This window comes from Phodopus roborovskii, unplaced genomic scaffold, assembly GCF_943737965.1.
Source record: "Phodopus roborovskii unplaced genomic scaffold, PHOROB, whole genome shotgun sequence".
NCBI lineage: Eukaryota > Metazoa > Chordata > Mammalia > Rodentia > Cricetidae > Phodopus > Phodopus roborovskii.
In genome coordinates, this window is record NW_026126448.1 from 20,538,734 (window position 1) to 20,563,268 (window position 24,535).

General features: G+C 44.1%; 1 protein-coding gene and 1 non-coding gene across 2 annotated transcripts; both read right to left on the reverse strand.

Moving 5' to 3' along the window:
* Positions 1-3,015: 3,015 nt before the first annotated feature.
* Ppp1r8 (protein phosphatase 1 regulatory subunit 8) lies at positions 3,016-21,427 on the reverse strand. The gene is made up of 7 exons (XM_051189007.1): positions 21,268-21,427; positions 19,091-19,151; positions 12,902-13,055; positions 11,221-11,441; positions 8,491-8,635; positions 6,941-7,005; positions 3,016-4,316 (listed from the first exon to the last, which is right to left on the reverse strand). Exons 1-7 carry the CDS (start codon positions 21,321-21,323, stop codon positions 3,963-3,965), a joined length of 1,056 nt encoding a protein of 351 aa, XP_051044964.1. The 5' UTR covers positions 21,324-21,427; the 3' UTR covers positions 3,016-3,962.
* Positions 16,784-16,949, reverse strand: LOC127225542 (small Cajal body-specific RNA 1). Its single transcript, XR_007834825.1, has one exon. It is a non-coding gene; the product is annotated as a small Cajal body-specific RNA 1 (non-coding RNA).
* Positions 21,428-24,535: the final 3,108 nt, after the last annotated feature.

The window sequence follows — 24,535 nt, forward strand, 5'->3', positions numbered from 1 at the left end:
TTCCCTTTCTTCCTATGTGGTTGCCAGGCACCCTTGGAGGAAGCTCACTGCTTGCAGTAAGGCTCCAAGGGTGAAAAGGCCCCCTCCTGGTGGTGAAAGCAGGTACTGCATTCCATCCCAGTAGTGCTCCCTTCAGGACACAGGCAGGCCAGGAGACCTTCCCACCCATCATGTGGCAACCCTCATGTTTGTTCACTGCACACTGCACCCTATCATCGCTCTGCAGAGTGAGATGGCCCCTCCTTCACCTTTGTTGTTGTTTGAGACAGGGTTTCTCTGTGTAGCCTTGGCTGTCCTGGAACTCACTCTGTAGACCAGGCTGGCCTGGAACTCAGAGATCCTCCTGCCTCTGCTTCCTGAATGCTGGGATTAAAGGCATGTGCCACCACTAACCTTCCCTCTCCCACTTCTTGATGACAGCAAGTGTCACCCTCCTTGGAAGATTTCACAACTCTCTCCGCTTGGTCTCCTCCCCCTCTGCCAGACAGAATTTGAAATAATCTCAGCATTTGGATTTATATATAGATTTGCTAGACAGATGGTGGTGGGGGTGGGGATCTATCTGCCTGTCCCCTGGAAACTCAGAGGCCATGGTCATCCTTACCTGTTTCCAACTGTCACTCTAGCACAATCAGGCCCCACCTCACATCTCCCCAAGGAATTCTTCTGGTCAGGTGAGGCGACATCTTTTTCTTGATTTTCCAAACTTTTCAAGTGAGTCAGGATCTCACTATTTGGGGGACCTACAACATATTACATAGACCAGGCTGGCCTTGAACTCTTTTGGAGTTCTGCCTCCAAGCCTGACCTTAATTTTTTTTTGTGTGTGTGCACATGTATGTGTATGTGTGCCCACATGCTTTTAGCTCGGCATGCATTTGGAGGTCAGAGAACAAACTGTGTTCAGTGGGTTTCAGGGATTGAATTCACACCCCAGGCTTGGGCAACAAGTGCCTTTACCATTGATTGATCCACCTCCAGGGTATTTTATTTTATTTTATTTTTGAGACAGGGTTTCTCCCTGTAGCCCTGGTTGTCCTGGAACTTATTTTGTAGATCAGATTGCCCTTGAACTCAAACTCAGAGGAACCCCCCCCCCCCGCTTCTGCCTCCCCAATGCTGGGATTAAAGGAGTGAGCCACCACTGCCCCCACCTTTATTTATTTTTTAGGACTTATTTATTATATATAGAGTGTTCTGTCAGCATGTATGTCTGGATGCCAGAAGAGGGCACAGGATCTCATTACAGATTGAGCCACCATGTGGTTGATGGGACTTGAACTCAGGACCTCTGGGAGAGCAGCCAGTGCTCTTAACTGCAGAGCCATCTCTCCAGCCCCATTTTCTTTTTTTGTTTTTAAGGCAGTTTTGCTGTGTAGCCCAGGTTGTCCTGCCATTTGAAATCCTCACAACTCAGACTCCTATGTCATAAAGGTGTGAGCCCCACTTCCTGTTGAAGTGTGTGTGTGATCCTTTTAGTACTTTCAAATTCCTCTAACAAGGCTTGTGGTGGCCTCCTTCAATGGCTCTCACAGGGGCTCCTCCACCTGGAAACCCTTGGTTCACCCCTTTAGTGCAGCTACAGTGACCAAAGCCTCCTGTTGAGACAGTGCAGCAGTGTGGCCATTTCTTTCTGGCTTATCTGAGACAAGGCCTCACCTATCCCAAGCCAGGCCTTGAAGTCATTATGAGGATAACCTGGAGCTCATGATCCTCCTGCCTCCACCTCTCAAGTGCTGGAATTACAGGCATGTACCATTACACCTAGCTGCTTTAGTACATTTTAAGTACCTTTTGTGGGTATGTGCATCCCTGTGGATGTACGAATATACTGTTGACTCTTGAGTGTCTTCCTCCTTACTCTCCAACTCATTCCCTAGGTGGCCTCTCACTGAACCTGGGACTTTGGAATTTGGCTAGACTGGCTAGCTAATGAGTTTTGGGGATCCACCTGTCTCTGCCCCCACACCTGTCCCTATGTTAGCAGCTATATACCTATGCAATGGAGTGTGGTCCTTGGGTGCTAGGGACTTGAACTCAGACTCAAATATATCCTTGTGTGCCAGGCACTTTACCAAGGCTCTATTTTTTTTGTTGGTTTTGTTTGGTTTCTCTAGACAGGTTGGGTTTCTCTGTGTAGCCCTGGCTGTTCTAGACCTTGCTCTGTAGACCAAGCTGGCCTTGAACTCTAGGACACCCCTGCTTCTGCCTCCTGAGTTCTGGGATTAAAGGTGTGTGCCACCACACTTGCCTATACTGGACATTTTAAAACTTCAAAACAGAACAGAGACACAACCAGGCGTAACGGAGTGACAATAGACAACCTAGATCCCTTCACATCCCTTGTCCAAGCAGCCATGTAAACCTGTGCTTGGAGTTTTACTTCCCTACAGTGCTCATAGACAAGTTAGGATAGAAAACTCAAAGTGCTGTGAGTGCCCACAGCTCGTAGGAAGGACCTTGGGATGACTGCAGTCCTAAGACTTGCTTCGAAGAAGGTATCCTCACGAGACGAGGACTCACCCGAACAGACGGAGATGGCACCCCTGCACTATGGGTTTCACTATCAACAATCTGGAGGCTGCTTCTGCTGCAAGTTCAATCCCCTTTACCGTGGGTTTTGTTGTTGAAATTTGAGTTGCCCAGCCAGGCCCTGAACTCATGATGCAGCCAAGGATGACTCTGTGCCCCTGGTCCTACTGTCCTTTCTTCCCAAATGCTGAGTCAACCAGTGTGACTGGAATCTGGTCCCTTCCTGCATCTCTGCAGTGCATGAGACTCCAGGACACAGCAGCCTAGAGCCTTGTGCTGTCATGGAAGCATCTGTTCTACATTCTGACAAGGGCAACAGGCACCCTTCAACGGGTCTTAGTCTGGGGGTTATACTCTCTAATGAGAATTTTCATTCTTTGGGGGTGACTTTTATTTGTGATAATTAACAGGGCAGAGCACCAACTCCCAGAACAGCCATGCCACCCCAGCGTCCTGGCAGCAAGACACAAGACAGCACCCAAATGACAAAAGGTACATTTAATTTACAATGTAGTAAAGGTTACAGGTAAAAAGCTACACTTAAAGCAGAAAAGGCCTATTACACAAATGTACAAATCTGTACAAAGCTCATATAATGGTTTCTACCTCGTCTCCTGTTAGCCAGGTCTAGCCTGGAGCTCTGAATAACCTGAACTCTCCACTGGGGGTGGGTGAGTGGGGGGTTGAGGGAGCCTCCAAACCAACAGCTGGGCATGCCCCCCTGACTGGTCCCTGGTCAACGAGAGTCACCCTAACTGGTCAGTCTTAGAAACTGCCTCATGGCACGCACAAAAGGTGGCACCATAGGGAGGGCAGCACCGGAACTAAATGAGAACTCAGCAAGTGGAGTGTTCAGTATGGACAAGGAAAACAGGCCAAGTCCAACAATACCACACAACCCATAAACCTGTGTCTGTGACTCTGGCCACAGACAATGGGAACTCAACATGGTCTCACTCCAGCAGAAAGACAGAGGAGAAAGGCCTAACTCCTGGACCCCAAAAACACTTGTGCAGGCCTTGGTTAAAATGAATGCCAACCAACCCGGGATCCATGGTGACCATTTTGCTACCTGGGACTCACAAGGGAAATGAATTTAAATGAGGCTACCACCTCCTCCATGGCTCTGGATTCCACCTGTGTGGGACTTCACATAGAAACAGTCCTAGGAGGTGGCGGCACACGTAGGGCGCCAGGGCAGTCTGCTCAGAAGGGCCTGGGAAGCCTCTCGCCACACTTCAAGTGTTCTGACTTGGGTCTCTAACCGGTACTTTAGCCCCACCCCTAGTCTCAATAGAACATGGTCAGGCCCCCAGGAGACTTTCTGAAAGACGATACCGCACACATGGAAGTTTCTCCCTAGTTCATTAGCTCCTTTTGTAACCCTCCACCCAGTCCCACCCATCCCCACCCTCTCCACAGCCCAAATATCAAATCAGTAAGGAAGGTGTGGGCTTCTTGCCCGGCCAAGCCTCCTTTGCGTACTTCTTCTTCTTGGGTTCATTTACAGCTTCAGGGTTATAGACTGCAGGGTTTGGTGTGGGGTTTATGGTCACTGCTGATGGCACAACAGGAGTCAAGTCCACGTCAGGGGCGAGGTTCGGGTATGGCATGGGCAAGCCACCGATGAGCGCTGTCCCATGGATGCCATGCGGTTGGGAGCCTGTCTCATTATGTGTGGGGGGCAGGCCCCCGTAGAGTCCTCCGCTGAAGGCAAAGTTCTGCATACGCCTGTTCCCTGTCTCCTCCAGGCCCAGAGAGCCAGAGCCCTCCATCCGCTTCTTCTGTGGTTTGCCAGAGGAGAGGAGAAAAAACAGAGAGGAAATGTAAGGTGAAGCCCTCATTTCTTTCCACTCTAGCCTTAGAAAGCTAACACCTGGGAAAAGACCACTGTGTAGCCCATTGTTTCTGTACTCTCAGAGTCTGACGCCATCTGAGTAATGGCTCTTTTTCTTTTTTTCCTTTTTCAAAGATTTATTATTTGTTATATATGCAGTGTATAGAATGTTCTGCCTGCACTGCACACCACAACAGGGCACTGGAACGCATTATAGATGGTTGTGAGCCACCATGTGGGTGCTCAGAATTGAACTCAGGATCTCTGAAGAGCAGCCAGGGTTCTTAACCTCTGAGCCATCTCTCCAGCCCCCTCTTTTTATTTCTTTTGAGACAGAGTCTCTTACACAGCCCTGGCTGTCCTGGAAGCACTCCACAGACCAGGCTGGCCTTTCAAGTGCTGGAATTAAAGGCATGCATTACCACTACCAGTTAACAATGTTGCACAGTAATACCTGTCCACCTCAAGTTGAGAAAAACAGGACACTGCTGTGTTACCAAAGCCACCTCTAAGATTGCCAAGGGTGCATTCCTACTCATGTGCACATTCCCACATACAGATACATACACTTAACTAACAATAAAATGAGCAAACACATTCTTTTTTCTTTTCAGTTTTTCAAGACAGGGTTTCTCTGTGTAATCTTGGATGTCCTGGAACTCAGAGAATCACCCACCTCGGCCTTTTGAATAATAGGATTAAAGATATGCACCACCACTCTTCCCTGGCCTTGAGTGCCCAATTTTAAACAGTCCAAGAGTAATCAAATTTGGGTCAAGATGTGTGTGGTTCACTAGGGGCCTAGAGCCAAAGAGGTAGGGAGTACCCTATCTCGACTGGGGTGATGGTTAAACACAAGCTTCCAATTGTCAATGTTCAAACTACAGATAAACTTTATGCTTATACAAGCATATCCTATGCCACAGTAAAACTGACATAAAGTCACCTGCTGGCTTTGCATGTTGACAACATGCAAATATGGGAAAATGGAGAAAGAAAAGCTCAAGAGAGTCAGGGTTACGGCATCCTGCAAAAGAAGTCGCATGCTCTGCTCTATCACACTGCACCACACACGGGAAACAGCCGCCCTGTCCAAGACTCTTGGTTGTTGCAAGTGGGAGAGCTCTTGTCTAGAGTACACAGGCTCTGGGCTCCATCCTCGGCACCAGAGCGTGCATGGGAAAAAGTGTGCAGGGTACCAGCAAATACACATTTTATGTAACTCATCTGGGCATCTGTGGATTTGGTACCTGGCTTGAGAGTGTGGGTAGTCTAGGATCTGTTCCTTACAGGTATCAAAAATGACTGCCTTCTAAAGACTAAACTCAACTTTCTGCAGCATTGCTGCTTAGCCTCTCGCAACCACTTTGGGCTCCTCTGCAACAGGTGTCTTTTCACTGTAAGGGGCAATGCGCATCCTTTCAGGCTGCTCTACCCACCAGGGAACTCAGTATGCTGAAAATCAGGGTATTTTGGTGACTTCTATTTGTCCATTTCTAAACACACCTGACCTTTACCCTGAGATGTAGACAGGATCACAATGGGCCCACTCCTTTGATAGAGGCATGGCTGGGGTTGAAGAGAGTGCAGTAGTTAAGAGCACCTATTGCTTTTCTAAAGGACCCAGTTTCAATTCTCAGCACCCACATGGCAGTTCATAATCATCCGTAACAATTCCTAAAGGCACCAGGCACACACATCATACGTGGACACGCATGTAGGGAAACACTCATGTACATAAAACAGTAAGTAAATAAACCTTTTCAAAGGCACAACAATAACTGTTTTGTTTTGAGACAGGGTTTCTCTGTCCTTGAACTCACAGAGATCTGTCTGCCTCTGCCTCTCTCATGTGCTGTGAAATTAAAAATCATTCGCCACCACTGCCCTGCAAACTAATTTTTAAAAGGACAAGGCAAAAGCCCCACGTTAAGGCTTCTCTTTCACTAAGTCAGCAGAGAAGACAAGAGGAAGGTAAACCGGAGGCAGCCTTAAGGAAGATGACTACACTTCCACAGTAAATTGTTAGTACACTGTATTCTGGCTGGCCACCTGAAGCTCTTCTGTGGGGACCACGGGATTTCTGAGACACAGGGTGAGGGTAAGGGTATGCCCAAAGAAAGAAAGATGGGAGAGGAGGGCTGGAGAAATGGCTCAGCACTGGCTGCTCTTCTTGAGGACACAGGTTCAGTTCCCAGCATTGACATAGTGCCTCACAACTGTCTCTAACTCCAGTTCTAGGGAATCCAATGCTCCCTCGGGTTTTCTAGGGAACTAGGCATGTATGTGGTGCACATACATACATACATACACTCATACATGTAAAAGAAAAAGAATTTTTTAAAGGGAGAGAAGCACAGGATGTATTTTAAAACTAGACACATAAGCATTCATCTATACAAAACAAAGCAGTTTTTTTTCTCTGTTTCTTTCTTTTTTGGTTGTTGTTCTGTGCTGAGGATCAGAGTCAGGACTTTGCTAAGCACATGTACTACAACTGAGATAAACCCAACGGTGGCTTTTGAGCCCAGACTATTTACATTTCAAACCCTCTCCAAAGGAGCCTCCTACCTTGACTGGAACCACTGCAGTCTGCACCATGTTCCGGAAGCGACCGACAGAGGGATCCACGTCCTCTGCAAAAGGAGATGAGAGCAGGGTTGGGAGAATGAGGGATTCCGCCGCACACCAAACAACCAGATAATACTAAACATGTTGTGTGCTATGTCTTCCAATAATCCTATGAGGCAGGGATGGCTGAACTGCGCCGCGTAGAGGAGAAACAGACCATGGCTTGCAAGAGACAAAGTGCTAGGCCAGTCTAGCTGTCCGAGAGGAGAGGAGCCAGGACTTTAACTCAAGAACTCAGAAACAGGCCTGTGCTTTAGATCATGATGCATTGCCTTCCCAGAGTTTTCTTTTCTATGTATTTCTCTTTTGAGGGCAGATAAAACAACAGACTATTTTAGTGATAAGATAAAATGACAAGTGTCTGTTCATCAGCAAAGAACAGACTTAGAAATCAAAGCAGGGTTTCATGTTCACAACTTTCACTAGAGGGCCTGAGCAGCCCATCAAAACAGCTCCTTCTCAGCTTTGACGAACCCACAGTACTAAATCAGACAGGTTATAACATATCACAGGTGGACCCTGAGTTCAAGGCTGGCCTACATACAGCTCCAAGCCAGCTGGGGTACAAACAAAACAAAACAAAACAAAACCTCTAGAACTTTAGTTATGTAAAAGTGTGGGTAAGTACAAAGTGTGAGTGCATGTGTCCAATGTTAGATCCCCTGGAGCTGGAGTTACAGGTGGTTTTGACCTGCCCAACATAGGTGCAAGGAATAAAACTTGGGTCCTTGCTGAGCCACCTCTCCAGCTCCAACACCAAAGTGTCAAATACTCTCCAAGCAGAAAGGTGGCTGGGCTGCTCCACAATGAATTTAAGAGTCACAGCACCAAGGGCCCAGTGAGTAGAGACCACATAAAAAACTTTAAGCAGCCAAGTGGTGGTGGTGCACACATTTGGGAGGCAGAGGCAAGCAGACCTGTCTACAGAGCAAGTTCCAGAACAGGCTCCAAAGCTACACAGAAAATGCTATTTTGAGTTAAGGTAACAAAAGCCATATCTCACTTACACCTTCACATAACACAACATCCTGGGTCAGTAGAAGAGAAGCAGCTTTTCTCTATACACTATATTGTCCAGGGCCCATCCTTTACCCCTTCTTTTATATGGTAACTAGAGAATACCTGAATGTCCACAGCACTTTGCTGGTGACCTGTAGAGAACACCTCTCCTCAGTGTAGCACTTTCTATCTCTCTAACTTCTGTCAGGAACATGCCCAGTGGCCCATAGATTGTGTTTGCTACTTACTTTTTCCATCAAAAGAAACTAGGGGGCTGCAGAGATGGCTCAGTGGTTAAGAGCACTGGCTGATCTTCCAGAGGACCAGGGTTTCAATTCCTAGCACTCATATGGCAGCTCATAACTGTCTATACCTCCAATTTCAGGTAACATGACACGTTCACATAGAGATACACACAGGCAAAACAGGAATGAACATAAAATAAGAATAAATCGTTGTTTTTAAAAGGAGAAACTACGGAGAACACTTACCCGGGTTGATGATCTCATCATCCTCACTGAAAGTCACCCGTGAATTCTTCCTCTTCCTCTTTGGTCTCTGAATGTCCAGATTCCCCTCCTCAATAGTGAGGGTTGAAATGCGTTTGTTGTGGGCAGTGTTGAACTCTGTCAGGTTCTAAGTCAAGGTTCACAAAGGAAAGAATAAATTAGGACATAGGGAGCTTGAAAGAGAAAACACTAAATAAAGGCAAGAAGGCACTTGGGCTTCCTCTGGCCTCCCAAGGCCAGTGAGACTGCTTTCTGCAGCAGAGGGTTCCTCCTGTCCTAATTAAGACTATTAATAGAGAACAAGAGCCATCCTCACTGACCACAAGAGTGCTATGGAAGTAGGTGAAAGGCTGTCAGTGAACAGGTCACCCTTGAAATGGGGGATGGTTGTTCACTTCCCTGGTTCTGAAAGAATGATACCACAACTTTATGACAAGAATTAAAGGGAATTTGCCTGGGAGGAATACTAAAATTTGTTTTAAATTAACAAGACAGATGAAAAAGACAACTAAATCTTCTCAGTAGCTAGTCTTTAAAATCTCCCTTTTTCGTCTGTCTGTGGTAGGGGGTAGAGGCAGGCAGACATGATCTATGTAGACTAGGTCATTCTTAAATTTATAACACTTCCTTCTTTGTGTGCTGATGTTCTGAAACCCTGAAAATGAAACAGCACACCTCCTTCAAAATATGTTTTTGAGACAGGGTTTCTCTGTGTAGCTTTGGAGTCTGTCCTGGAACTCGATCTGTAGACCAAGCTGGCCTCAAACTCACAGAGATCAGTCTGTCTCTGCCTCCTGAGTGCTGGGATTAAAGATGTGTGCTACTGCCTCTAGGCTTTTTCTTTAAAATTCTTAATGACAATGGCAGTACATTTCTGGCATTTAAGATCTTGTTACTCGCAGGGTGCAGCCTTTAATCCCAGCACTCAGGAGGCAGAAGCAAGCAGATCTCTGAGTTCGAGACCAGCCTACTCTACAGAGCTAGTTCCAGGACAGCCTCCACAGCCACAGAGAAACTGCACCTGGTCCCAGATCCAATGACTGGTCCATGTCTCTCATGATTACTTTGGCCTTAGCACTGCTTCCTGCTTTTCTACTTCAAGGACTTAACTCCAACTGCAGCCTGAGATAGGCCAGAAACCCAGAGGACCTAACATACTCAACTGAAAGACAGGGAAGCAGACTAGCCTGGAGAGGGGCGGACAATGACAACCACCAAGAAAGGCCCTTAGGCTTCCAGTGAGGTTACTTCAGAAGGAAATGACTTCTACACTATTAACTACTATTGTTTATCTTCTGGAAGCCTAGGAAGCTGCTGTAGTGTACAGCAATAGCACATGCACAGGATTAATTAAGAACATTTGCATTTGGTCTATGTGAACCACACCACTGTAGTAACAGACATATGAAATCACAAATTACTGGGGTCAGACTCTTGACAACAGGCTAGAGATTCAGGATGGTTGTAGAGTGAGTGTTTAGCACGTACATGACCCTGAATGCAATCCCCAACACCAAAATAAAGTGAAATATTAAAAGAACAACACTTTTACCACTTTGAAATTAAACTTTGTAAAATGCATGGCTATATAGACACCTAAATCTAAAAGAACAAAAGTAGCCTAGACCTTATTTGTTTTATTTTTATCTTATTGTTTATTTTATATTTTATGTATGTGGATGTTTGCCTGCAGGCATGTTTGTGTACCACGTGTATGCCCATAACTCCACATATGGAATTATAGATGGTTGTTAGCCACTATGTGGGTGCTGAAAATCAACCAGAGTACTCTGGAACAATAGCCTGTGAACCTAACCATTGAGCTATCTCTCTAGCCCAAAAGCAGACTATATTTTTAAAAAAGATTCCTGGGCTGTCAGGCCATTACCAAAAAGTCCAAATGACTGAAAATGTTGGCTTTGCTAAGGTAGTGTTAGCCAACAGAACTTTCTGTGAAGACAGAAATTACAGTCTTCCATGGGTATCTAAGCTGTGTGTATTCATTCAAGGACTTTCCCTGGATAGCAAAAAATGCAGCTCTCAGGTGTCTATCTATGCAGGCTCCCACAAATTTTGTATCAACTCTAGATCATTCTTAATGAGAACACCTATACCTTCAACAATGTCAATGTTGTATAAAGTTTTATTGTTTACAGAGACTCTCATGACAGAGTTGGCTTAATTCTCAATATGTTACCCACTAGATATGTGAAGATGTTCACATGAAATATGATTAGCAACTGGACCATAAGTCGTAAGAACAGAAAAATCCACGGGTTGCAGATATAGCTCAGCAATTAACAGCACTGGCAGCACGCTCTTCCAGAGGACCCGTGTTTGATTCCCAGCACCCACATGGTAGCTCACAACTGTCTGTAATTCCAGTTCCTGGGGATCCAACTCCATATTCAGAACTCAGTGGTATGCACATACATTTATGCAGTCAAAACACCAAACACATAAAATAAATAACATCTAGAAAACTCACAAAGACTAAAACAGAAAAACGTCAACTCTGGTCTCAGCCTCTAATAGCCAGTGAAGAAACACATAGTCCCATGTGCAGGGAAACCTGGTCACAGCCGGCCACATACATTGTCAAGGGCTCTTTACCATATTGAAAAGAGCCTCCTGTCATTCCGAACTAGGAGGAACGGCTACATACTGTGAACACAAGGGTCCCAAAAGAAAAAAAAAATGCCAAAGAATTACATCAAGCTCGGTTTCCTCTTCGGGAAGTCCCAGCAAGCCCTTGAGTTCATCATCCTCTCCACCCATCTTCTCATCTCCTTTCACAGCTGATGGCAATGTCTGCGGCTTCTCTCTAAGAGTGTATGCCCTTGTGGATGCACCAAACGAGACCGTAGAATCGATGGGAATCTGTTGAGGCTTGTGAGGTTCCAACCGAATGTGACCCAAGAAAGTGCCATGAGCTGGGAATAAGCAAATCAGTAATGTCAGGAGAGGAATCAAAAGCAGCCAGGGAAAGCATCACCTTTGACTCTCAGCTTCCACAGCACATCACTTTTGCTGTTCTGATCTGATAATTAATGTCAGATTCAGGACTATATTCATTAAAGCAACTTTTTTTGTTTATTTTTCCAGTACTAGGGTCAAACCTAGGGTCTTAGCTATCCTAGGCAAGCACTCTACCATTGAGTTACAACCCCTTTGGTTTTTGAGACAGGGTCTCACCAGTTAGGGCTGATTTTCAACTTACTATGTAGCCAGTTTGGACTCAAACAAACTATGTCAACCAGACTAACTCATGATTTTCCTGCCTCATCCTCCTGAGTGCAGGCAATGTAGAGACACGTGAAACTGTGTCTGCAGAAAAGATGAAAATGTCACTGGGTTCACTTCGTCCTGTCTTGTGTTACAGCAAGGTGCTTTGAATCTCTTCAGTGGGTCTCTTACACACCTTTAAATCTGCTGATATCCAACGGACACCATTGCCTGTTCTCTGCTGCCAGAAAGGCTCGCATCCATTCTGGGTCCAGTAGGAATGGCTCCAATTGAGCAGAAGCCATGCTCCACTCTCCAAGGCACAAGGCAAGCATAGGTGTGGTCTGCCCTCTCTAGCTCCAGCTCTAAGAACATGAAAACTGCTGGTCTGGTGGTATTATGCTTTAGCTTTTCCCCAGAAGAGGAGAGATTGGTCAACACAGATGCAATGTCAATGCCAAGGCAAGCCAAAATCCTATCAGGGTCTGAAATTTTCCATGTCAGCGTTTCTGCATGTTATGAAATGGGCAGAAAGAGAACCTGTAAGACAAGGCTCAGAGGGTCCTTATGGAAACAGACTGGGGAGGTGTGTGTCTGGGTGTGCTTGGGTGGGTGGGAGGGTCAAATACAATGAGCAGAGGGAGTACAACTTTGTACATTTTACTCTGTTTGTCATGGCAAACAAGCAAACTTTAATGGTCCACACCATCCAGTCTCAACTGCATTTCTCTAGACCATTTTAAGCAAAGTTTAAAATCTTACTAATTGCAGTGTACTTATGAAATTAAAATCGTTGTAATTCAGTTAAAGCAAAGTGTATCTGGAATAAATAACTTACTGTAAATAATGCAAATGTTGCTCAAAACAAGTGTTTTTGAAACATCATGTATTGCTGCATACCAGTGACACCATTCATGATTTCAACTTAAACTGGGAACAGAGTAGCCTTACAAGTACTTGAACATCAATAACCCGTGTTCCTTCATGACATTTTTATTCTCTCCACAAACAAACGTGTCCCAGGAGAGTCTCCCAAACTATCTTTTCTCTTTAGTCAATTATTTCAAGAAAATAAGAGCTAAATAAAGAAGAGCTGGTTAAAATAAAATCTCCCAGCCTCCAACACCATCTCGGTCCCCAGGGGAGCAGGGACGGGGTAGACACTTACTGCTGTTGAGATCTATCAAAAAAACTCTCTTCAGATGCTTGTGGTAAACCAGTGCCGCATGGACTCGAGAGCAAGACTGATGGTCGATGGTAAAGTCACACAAATCAGGGTTTCTCCCAAATAAGTAGTACTTCTTCTCATCAATGATCAGTTTCTAAATAAATATGAAATTGCATTATTCTTCCAACAATTGAGAAAAGCATCTCCCACTGTTAAGTTCTAGGTTCTGGTAAGATCGGCGCAGGGCTTTCCAGCCTGTGTCTCCCATGCAAGCTTCTGACCATCATAAGATGCACCATGGGAATATCTTCCACGTGTGATGCACACTAGATCCCAAATGGCCACCATGCATTCTTCTTACTTCTAGCCAAGATAAAAAACATATATATTGTTCCATTAGTTCACCCTGGCTCCTGGGGGACATTACTCAAGCCTGTTCCATGCATGCCACTAAAATTCCAAATGACAGACCTCTTCCCCAGGGCAATAAACTCATCGAAGTTCAGCAAAAATGCCCTCAAGGCAGGACTGTCAGCTGAAGAACAGGGATCTGGGCTACTGAGCAGGAAAGAAATGTTTTTACCTATTTCTAAGTACTTCTTTCAAGTCAGTTGCACAAACTTACCTCAAGAATGCTCTATGAGCCAGGCAGTGGTGGCACACTCATTTAATATCAGCACTCAGGAGGCAGAGGCAGATGGATCTCTATGAGTTGCAGGCCAGCCTGATCTACAGAGGGAGTTCCAGGGCAGCCAAGGCTACAGAGAAACCCTGTCTTGAAAACCTCCCCAACAAATGCTCTATCTACAGGCCTACCTCTATGTTCTCAAATAACAGTTTACCAAGCTAAAACTTTTTGATGGAGGATTACATTTCATCTCTCTCCAAATAAAACCCTCCATTGTGTAGAGCTTATATGAAAAACAAAACTGTTCTTAATTCTATTAAATGTAAGTGGCCTAACCCTGTGAGATAAATTCTTGTATTCTTTTTTAAATGTAATTCTGGGAGCTGAAGAGATGGCTCAGTGGTTAAGAGCACTGACTACTCTTCCATAGGACCTGGGTTCAATTCCTAGTACCCAGCTGTCTGTAACTCCATGCAGGCAGATATACATGCAGGCAAAACACTAATGCTCATAAAATAAAAATTTAATAAATGTAACCCTGGCTAGCCTAGAATGCTATCTAGACTAGGTTAGCCTCAAACTCAGAGAGATCCTCTTACCTCCTAAGTGTTGGGATTAAAGGTGTAAGCCACCATACATGCTGAAATAAATATTTTGTTAAGAGCTGGAGTTGTAGCTGAATGCCTTTAATGCCGGCAATCAGGGAGCAGAGATGGGAGATCTCAGAGTTGGAGGCCAGCCTGGTCTATATAGTGAGCTCCAGGACAGCCAAAGCTATTACACTGTAAAACCCTGTTTCAAAGGAAAAAGAAAGAAGGCTGAAAAGACGGTACAGGGGTTAAGAACACTGGCTGCTTTTCCAGGACCCTGGTTTGGATCCCCAGAATCCACATGATGGCTCATCTCTAACTCTAGTTCTAGGGAATGTGACTTCTGGCCTCCATAGGCATCAGGCATGCACACAGTGCACATAAATGCAGACAACATATACCTAAAGTAAAAACATCCTTTTTCTTAAAAAAAAAAAAAAGACCATTTGATTAGCAAGTGAGTAGGAAGGGCAGGAAAAGAAAAGTGCATTCTTTGAGCTGAATCACATGTCCAACTGTGTCACAGATGGTTATAAACTACAGCCATACAATTAAGGACACTAAGGAATTATTACTGACAAGGTCTTATATCCAGCCTGATGCTGGTGGTCTAGTGTGAGCCCCTGATGAACATCATTTAACATGCTGTCTTGTTCCTTAAATACAAGGTCTCACTGAGCTCTGGTTCACATTCTACCCAACATTCCTAAAATGAAGAGAAGCCAGGAATAGTAACTAACACCTATTATCTTAAATCTTCAAGCCACACATGGTGGTGCACACTTTTAATCCCAGCACTGGGGAGGCAGAGGCAGGGGGATCCCCAAATTCAAGGCCAGACTAGTCTATAGAGACATACCCCCCTAATTTTTTTAAAAAGTAAAATAAAGGAGCTGGAGAGACAGCTCAGTAGTTAAGAGCACTAAATGTTCCTCCATCGGACTAGGGCTCAATTCCCAACACCTACACGGTAGCTTACAACTGGCTGTAACGCCAATGCCCCCATACAGGCATACATACAGGCAAAATACCAATGCACATAAAATAAATTATTAAAGAGTAAATAAGCAAAATTCAAATTTATTTGATTTTACAGTTTAATATTTTTCCTTTCATCTTTTGAAAACAAGATTTCATATATTCCAAGCTGGCCTCAAACCTGCTATACAGCTCAGGATGACCTTAAACTTCTGACCCTCCTACTTCTGCCTCTTAGGAGCTTAAATTTGAGCATCTAAAAATGCAAGCCCCGGTGGTGAATGCCTTTAGTTCTAGGCAGAGGCGAGCAGGTCTCTGTGAATTCAAAGCTACAAAGGGCTATAGACTGAGTTCCAGACCAGAGCTACATAATGGGACCTCGCCTAAAACAAAAGTTTATTTTCACTTTATGTGTTCGTGTACAATGTATGTCATGTATACAGGTACCTATGGAGGCCAGAAGAGGGCATCTGATCCCCAGGATGGAGTTACAGATGGTTGAGCTTCAGGCAAGTAACTGAACTCAGGTCCTCTGGAAGAGCAGGGATTCTCAACTGCTGAGCCATCTCTCCAGATCCCCCAGTTTGAACATTTTATACCTCTAAGTTATACAATTTCTTTAATCCACTGGTACTGAGGGTAAACCAACTAGAAATGAATATTTTAAAGAGCAAATAAGTATGTAACATGGGTCATATTCTAAAAAAAAAAAATTCAAAGAATGCTTTTCCTTTAGGCAGCTACTCAGTTTCTCCTGAGCTTAGCTTTATGATTCAATCAATTCAAGCAGCTTGGATCTGTGGGTCACCTCTGGGGAATCTAATCAGCAGTGCCCACTACAGCTCATCTCAGGGACATACTACGCTGCACCAGGTTTGGTAATGACCTGACAGCCACTCACTTACCCAGTGCTACACATTATAAAACACTGTGATTGTGTACACCTGTACCCCAGCACTCAGGAAGCACAGGTAAAAAAAGGATAACAATAAACTGAGGGCCAGCATGGTCTACACAGTTCAATCCAGGACAGTAATAGGGTAGCTTCTAGGACTTTGACTCAAAAACACATTGCCCTCCCCCAAAATAAAACAGAGAAAAAGACTCATATTACTAATAAGACTTGGGAAGCCTGGTGTAGTGGCTCCTGCCATAGAGTCAAGGCCTGCCTGGGCTACATAGTAAATTCTATTTAACTGTCTAAAGACTATCTCAAAATGGTGATTGGGGAATGCATTCAGTATTCAGGAGACAGAAGTAGAGCTCCAAGAGTGTGAGGCTAGCCTGATCTACATGGTGAGTTACAGGCTCTAACAGGGAGCTCTGAAACATTAACAGCACCTTCCAAGGAGCATTTATACAGGTTGAATCTCATTGTATTTCTCATTCATTTTTACTTATAAAGATGCTGTCCTCACTAACTTGTTTGCTAATAACCAGTGTTCATAGTGGGTCAAAAGCAGTAATTCTAGGGTGCAGGCATATTAGAGATTGAGATGAGAGATGAGGGACGAGGGGGGGGGTCCTCACAGGCACACATTCACTATCAACAACATCCTAACCACAGAAATTTAAAAGGGAATTTTTTTTAATGGAAAATACCTCTTAGAATTAGTTAAAAGGTGAATGAGTCATGCATTACTCTTTCTGGTTAAATTTCTGGTTAGCTATGGCTGTTCACTATCCAGATGTGCCTCTGAGTTATAACTCAGAATGTGTCTTTACACACTGGGCCTAAAAGACTCATGGCTTTTACTTTAATATCGCACTTCTTCAACCCAACTATCACGACATATCACAAGCCTTGGGAACAAGACTATGATATAGATAGCTCGGTTAGTATCAAGTGCTGATCAAATCTAAATCCTTAATATAAATACATCTAGACTAAGCGATATAGTTAAGCAGTAGAACACTTGCCCAGAATGCATGAGACCCTTGATCACTAGCATAGCAAAACACACCCGCCCACATCCCCAGGCCTATTCTTTTAAGAGCCATACAGTGATATGTATGAATTATAATTTGACAATGGTATGCAACTCAGCAAATGTAGAAGAACGAAAAGATAAAGACACTATCAGCAGGCAGAAACCAATAATCACAGGCTGCTGAATCAAGGAAAGGTACTTTGGAAATATATATCTTCCACAAAGGAATGTGATGTTATCACTGAGTCTTTCTGCCTGTTTATTCTTGTTGCAAACTAAAGATTTACTAAACTATAATAACAAAATAGATTTTGTCTTTTAATATATTATATTATTATTTCTCTGTATGTCTGTGTATATTGGAGGAACAGGCACTGTAGGGGTCAGAGGACAACTTTGTGTAGTTGGTTCTTTTCGTCTATGTTTATATGAGTTCCAGGGATCCAACTCAAGTTGTTAGGCTTGTATAGCAAGCCTTTTACATGTTCAGACATCTCTTCAAGCCCACAAAGAGATTTCTATATATCTTTAGATTTCATACTATTCTATGTAGCAACAAAATTTGTTTTCCTATGAAGCCACCCACCTGGAGTAAAAGAGGTTTCCAGATATTTTCAATTAAATTATTTCTTAGAATAACCATTTGAACTCTATTTCATAAACCTCCATAAAGAACCCAGGAAAGTGCTTTTCCAAAAAGGAACTCAAAGGGGCTGTGTGAGACTGTCCAGTTCTGCTACCCCACACTACCCCCAAAAGCCACCACTTTTCAAATATGTCATGCTTTTTATTATATACACCAAGGAAAAATAATTAAACTTAATAACAGAGCTTTGAACCTAAAATCTACCTATGACACCAGTGGATTTATCCTCTATTTCTTAGCAAATAACTACATATCTTAACATAAATAAGGCAGATATGGTGATTCACACAATCCCAGCACTTGGGAACCTGAGGTAGGACTACCAAAGACTCTGAAAACAGACAGAGTTACATAGTGAGTTCCAAGCCAGTATGGACTAGAGTGGAACTCTATCTCAAATATAAAAGAACATCCCTGCCCTGAGAGGCAGAGGCAGATGGCTGTCTGTAAGTTTCAGATCAGCCAGAACTTCATAGTGAGATCTTGTCTCAACACCAATCAGAACAAAACCTTATTATACTTTAAAATTGGATGTGACACAGACTCTAGAAACCTGTGCAGAAGTTTTAATTCCACTAAACTTTTCCTTTACAACATTTAACTATATTTTTATGCATGATTCTTTCTCTGTCATTAGTTTTTTTTTTTTTTTTTTTTTTTTTTTTTTTCCAGGCAGGGACCCAATGTATAGTTCTTCTGGCCTCCAACTCACATACACCTGCCTGCTTCTGTCTGAGTGCTGGGACTAAAGGTGTGTGGCACCATACCTTACTTCCCCTTTAGTTTTAACTGAATGGACTTTAGCTCCATTTCCTTTTCTATTTTGACAAGTACCCTACCTAACCATACAAGCCGAAAGGAACTAAACCTTAATCTCTTAGAAACAGCTTAAATGTTAAACTCAAATTATATCATGATCTTCCTCAGTTATTGTAAACCATGTGTTCCAGTTGTCTGGGCCCTGCAGACCATGACCTGTTAAAAGTTATCTTCATTTATAAGGTGAGAGAAATAATAAAAAAACTGTGTTTGTGGGAGAGAAGAGTGTTGAGTGCAGGACCAAAAGGGTTGTCTGAATGCTACATCCCCAGTTCCTAAGAACTTTTAACAGGGGGATGACAAATAAATAAATAAATAGGTAAGAACAAGCCAGTGTGGAGGCACACACCTTTAATCACATCACCAGGCGGCAGAGGCAAGCAGATCTCTGTGAATTCAAGACCAGCCTGACCTACATAGGGAGTGCCAGGGCAGCCAGGACTATAGAGAAACCCTGTCTTAAAGCAAACAAACACCCCCCCAAACAAAACCAAAAACAAAACCCAAACATAACATTGCTGAAGACAAAGCAAAGGAGAAAAATGGAAAAGTGAGTCACTAGCAAACAAACTTTAGAATGGGGGAGCATTTCAATACCTCGATTAGCTTGTCTCCTTTCACTACATCCAGATGTAAGCCAGGTGGGGGTTTACCTGCCCTGGAAAAGAAGAGTGGGGGGGAAAAGCATTTTTCTGGATGAGTCCACAAATGTCTTTCACAATCCCTACCCTGTTCAACATCGAGGCTCTCCTGCCAGCCTATAATTAGTTCGTGTTCAAACAGAAATGTCATGTACTTCAGTGTGAGATCTTCTTTCTACCTTTGACGCTTTCTTCCCAAGTGATTCAATTGTTCCAGAGGAGATTCTGGTGGATCTGTATTTAGAGCAGCTCAAAAAACATTTTAACACTGGCTATGTAAGCACTGCAGAGAGAAAGCAGCTCAGTGTCTAAGTATGTCTCCTCACCTGGAGAGGTTCATTCTTTCTGCCTGTTTTTTGAGACAGGGTCTCATATATCCCAGGCTAGCCTCAAACCCTAATGATCTGAGGATGACCTTGAACGTCTCTGGGCTTCCCACCTCCACCTTCTCTGTACTGGGGTTACAGGTGTACACTACCATGCCTGGTTTAACCTGAGGTCTTAATCTAAGATTTACTAGTCCTGACAGAACATAAAGATGGAATAAATCAGTTGTTTTGCTGGGTATAGAAGCACACATCTGAATTTCCAGTTATCACTCCAAGTTCAAGGCCATCCTAGTTTATACAGCAAGTTCCACATTAGTCTGGATTACATATGCAGATCTTGCCCTTAAACAAATGAACAAAAGTAAAACCAACCAAACAATAACAAAAATTAGTTGTTTGGGGACTGATCAATATTAGCCTCAACACAAGATCAGCAGAAACTATTACCCAAATGAACTCTTGACCCAAATCAGAGATGTGTGATTAGGGAACTGGGTTAGAAAAACATTCATGCCCATGAAACCAAGTACCCCAAACAGGTCTTTCTGCAAAAATAGAATTCTCTGTTCTTTATCATTCAAGGGGGATGTACGCATTACAAGTCACCTGCCATTTAATGACAGGTGATCTCAAAAAAGTCTCTTTATATTTGGCCGGCCCAAATTTGAAATCAGTGCAGCCAGGGCCCATTGTGGATAAAGAATTTGTAGGCAGAAGTAAATGGCTGGTTTTTGGTTTTGTTTTTTAAAGGATAAAGAAATCCAGAAAACAGCCACTCATTTGCTTCCTGGGCTTCCTTATTTGAACCTTCAGGGCCCTTACTTCTGCACAGAAGAAATGTACCTTGTCTGTCTAATTGAAGATTCAACACAGTCACCTCTTGTTCTGCTCCAACATTTTACGGTAGTAGCTAAAAGGACACTCACTGCCTTGGACAGAAGCCCATTTTGTTCGAGAAACAGATTAAAATGAGCATTAAAGCCAAAATATATTTTCTGAATATCCTATCATGTGCGTGACTCGGGCCTAGGAGCTGAGAATGATGCATATGTTTTTGCCCTTGAAAGTCTCAGTGTAACAGAAGACCGAGAAGTAGCATGTTAACACCGTGAGGAGCAGAAAAGGACTCTAACTCGGATGCATCCTCGTGCAAAGCAATGCGTTATTTATTCATCCTGAACCCTACTCAAAGCTTAAACCAGCTCCTCTGGACTTCCCAAGGGATGAAAAGGATGTATTCTAACAACTTCTGGTGTCTTTTGTACCGGGCTTCGTGCAGGTCCGGCCACTGAGAACAAGGGGGATAGGTCCGCGCCATCCCTGCCCGCAGGGAGCTCCCAGTCCGCGGGAACAGGGGAGGCGCCGCTTGGAGGATGCAGCAGCCACGGAGGGCTGCAGCATCAGGTTGGCTGGGGTAGGGAAGCCAGCTCGTGCGCGCTCGGGACGTTCAACACCGGGGCCAGGTATGATGCTCCCCGAGAGCACCAGGCACTCAATGAGGAGTTGGGGCAAGTTAGGGGCCAAGGCCTGAAGCACCTCTACGAGCGGCTGACCTCCCAAGGGCTGTCTAAAGTGAACGGCTTCGAGCTCCCAAACCTCGGGTTTCCTCGGAGGCTGGGCCCCGGTTCCTCCACACGTCGCCCGGCCCCTCACAGCGGACAGTTTCCCCTCAATCATTCCAGGCTCTCTTTGAGCCGTTCGTTTCGCTTCAAAAAAAAAAAGAAAAGAAAAAAACCCCAGCCTCCCTTCCTGCCCCGGCTAGCCCACGCCAGGCCGCTCCAGCCCCAGAAGCCCCGGCACTCACCAGGTCGGGCAGTCGAACAGCGGGAGGCTAGAGCCGGAGTTCGCGGCTGCCGCCATCTTGCGTCTCCCCCTCCCATTTGGCGGGCCCGAAGCACGCCGGGAAACTGGGAGGTCGAGAGGGAAGAGGCGGCATCCCAGCAGCCTGTGCGCTCGCACGCACGCACGACGCGAGCACGCTCTCGGGGGCGCCTCTGGTGGTGATTAGTTTTATTTTTGAAGTCTGCGGTGTTTGCGGTGTTTGCTGGAAATCTCGAGCCTAGGGCTTCTCTTTGGTCTCAGGGTCTGAAGCGGCTTCTACCGTCCCTCTCGGTTCTCCTCCAAAAGCTCTTGAGCTCTGTAATCTGCATTAACTCCCAGCCTTTCGCGCTTCATCTAGGGATAAGCAAGTGATCGCTACAGATAAAAAGTGATTGCTCATCCCGTTTTTCTTCCAGCCCTCCTCCGGAAAGCTGCATCCAAAAGCCGCATCCTTACTCATTTGTCCTTTCTAATCCAAGCCAATGGTAGTGAGTGCTCAATATGCACGAATGAGGCCACTGGTTCAATCTCCAGCACCAGTAATTTTTTTTGAGGCTTGAGGGCATCTTGGGAGTCTTGTGTCAGAGATCATTAAGTCTACTTATGAAAACTTTGGACAAATGCAGCTAGGCGCAGGCCTAAACAGAGAAAGGCATTCAAATTTTCACTGGGCATAGGTCAAATGGTTAATAAAAGCCCCTTAGGATTTTTCTACTTAGTTCATAGTGACTATACTGTACAAGAAAGCTTTAGGGTTGCCATCTTCGGCTAATTCCCAGGTTGATGGTTGTAATGGCTTTGTCTATTGAGTACTTACTGGGAAGTATTTTATATGTATGAATCATCTCACATGGTATTCCTAATATTTAAGATGGACTGATTCCAGAAGAGAGGCTCAGAGTGTTGTTCAGCCTCACCCTAAAACAAGGAGTGGGATTCAAACCTGAGTCTATAAAGCCAAAGGCCATGCTGTCACAAATCTCATAGGTTTCTGCCATACTCTTACTAGTATGCAGCTGATGCCCCTTTTACACTTTTACAGAAAACCTGGGGTGATGATCTGACAGTTTTCTATTTTAAGAAACAGGTTGTGGAAAGGTGCCTGAAATCCTAGCACTAGGGAGGTAGAGGTAGGAGGATCAGGAATTCCAGAAGGCAGCCTCAGCTACCACAGTCTAGGCTCCTTGAGATCCTATCTCAAAAATTCTTTAGAATCATTCATTAAGGGCACTATTCAGCCCAGCAGTGGTGGCGCACGCTTTAATTCCAGCATTTAGGAGGCAGAGGCGGGTGGATTTCTGGGAGTTTGAGGCCAGCCTGATCTCCAGAGATAGTTCCAGGACAGCCAGAGCTGTTACACAGAGAAACCCTATTTTTGAACTCACAAGAAACCCACCTGCCTCTGCTTTTTGAGATTTGGGATTAAAGGCATGCAACACCATGCCCTGCCAGAAAGTTAAAAAAAAAAAAAAATCAAATAAGCCTATTTAAAAGACTTCTCTGGATGAGTCTCCAGGTTTCAAGATGTAACTGCAATATAACTAAGCAGATCCTACTATAAATGGTTGTGAGTCACCATGTGGTTGCTGGGAATGGAACTCAGGACATCTGGAAGGCCAATGCTTTTAAACTTTGAGCCATCTCTCCAGGACTCAGGTCAGGATAGTCAGGGTTATGTAGAGAGACCTAGTCTCAAAAAGTAAAGTAAAATAAAACAAAATATACAAAAGGACTATTAATGCCCCCTTTCAACTTTGTGATCCCAAAGACCAAGCTGATAGGGGGAAAAAAAAAATCTGAATTCTAAATTTTACTTCAGGCAAGCATATAATCCTATGACTCCTTATTGAATATACAGGATATGATTTCTGAGAAGAAATTAAAGAGTTGCAAAAATGTTTTGAATGAAGCATAGTAATAAACACACATATATCAAACTATATATATGTATACACACACATATATATATACATCCATACATACATATTTGGAGCCTGTCCTGAAAAAAACACTCTATAGAACAGGCTGGCCTTGAACTCACAGAGATCTTGTGCCTCTGCCTCCCTAATGCTGGGATTAAGGCCTGTGCCACCACTGCCTGGCCAGTAAACTTCATTTTAAAAGACTGTTTTAAAATGTTCTGAGCTGGGTATGGTGGCTCACACCTTTGAATCCAGCACTAGAGGAGCAGATGCAGGTGGATCTCTGTGAATTTGAGGCCATCTTGTATTTCTGTGGACCACATGCATGTCTGGCACCCTCAGAGGCCAGAAGAGGATATCAGATTCCCTGGAACTGGAACTATAGACAATTATGATCTGCCATGTGGATGCTAGGACCCAAACCTGGGTTGAATGCAAGATCAACAAATGTTCTTAACCATGGAGGCAGCTCTCTAAGCTCTATGAAATAAAAGACTTCTGACTAACAGTATGGTTGGTTGTGGTAGACTGTTCACCTAGCTTGGGCAAGGCTTCCACAGCACCACACACACACACACAGATACTTTTATCTGGCAACTTGTGTGAGCTTTTGAGTTTTGAATCCCTTTTCAGGCATGAGGTAATGTTGAAGTTATTTCTAGCTATCAATAACTGGACAAAATCTTAGCTAAAGGTCAACTTTCAATTTCTTAATCTTTGTGCAGTCTACCTACTGTCATCCACAAGAAACCCAAGTGGTGTATTCTTACCCTTACAATTCTCTACTCCACTGCCGTGCCCCCATCCCAGTCTCTGACAGACTTCTCTAGATTTGAATTTAAAGACATTAACATTTTAAGACTCTGACAGGTTTCTCTAGAATAAAATATAGAGACATTAAAAGTTGTCAAAAGCAAAAAACAAAAACAACAAAAAACCCTTACAAAGGTCAGACGTGGTGACACATTACTTGTACTCTTAGCACCTGAGAGGTAGAGGAAGAAGAATCAAGTGCTCTGCTCCACATGAGATCCCATGACCAAAGAGAAAAAACGTATCAAGCAGTGCACAACCACTCATGACTCTAGCTTCAGGGGATCTAACACTCTCTTCTGGCCTTTATTTGTACACACACATGTGGCATACACAGACACAAACATATTCATATAAGTAAAAGTAAATCTTAAAACATCTTTGGTATGATCAAATGAAGACAATGCAAAGTTGTATGGTTAGACATTGTAAGAGGCAAGCTTCGTTAGCAGGTGAGAGATGAAAAGTGCAGTAGGTATAATGGAGGAGATGATGCTAGTTTCGGTTCTCCAGATC

Bases quoted from the DNA above. Each gene is read 5' to 3' on its own strand.
- Ppp1r8 (XM_051189007.1), bottom strand. From the start codon at position 21,323: ATGGCGGCAGCCGCGAACTCCGGCTCTAGCCTCCCGCTGTTCGACTGC. The intron at 13,056-19,090 runs GTATTGAAATGC...ATATTTATTTAG, and splicing joins AAGGAGACAAGCTAATCGAG to AAACTGATCATTGATGAGAA. The intron at 7,006-8,490 runs GTAAGTGTTCTC...CTCCTTTTGCAG, and splicing joins TGATGAGATCATCAACCCGG to AGGACGTGGATCCCTCTGTC.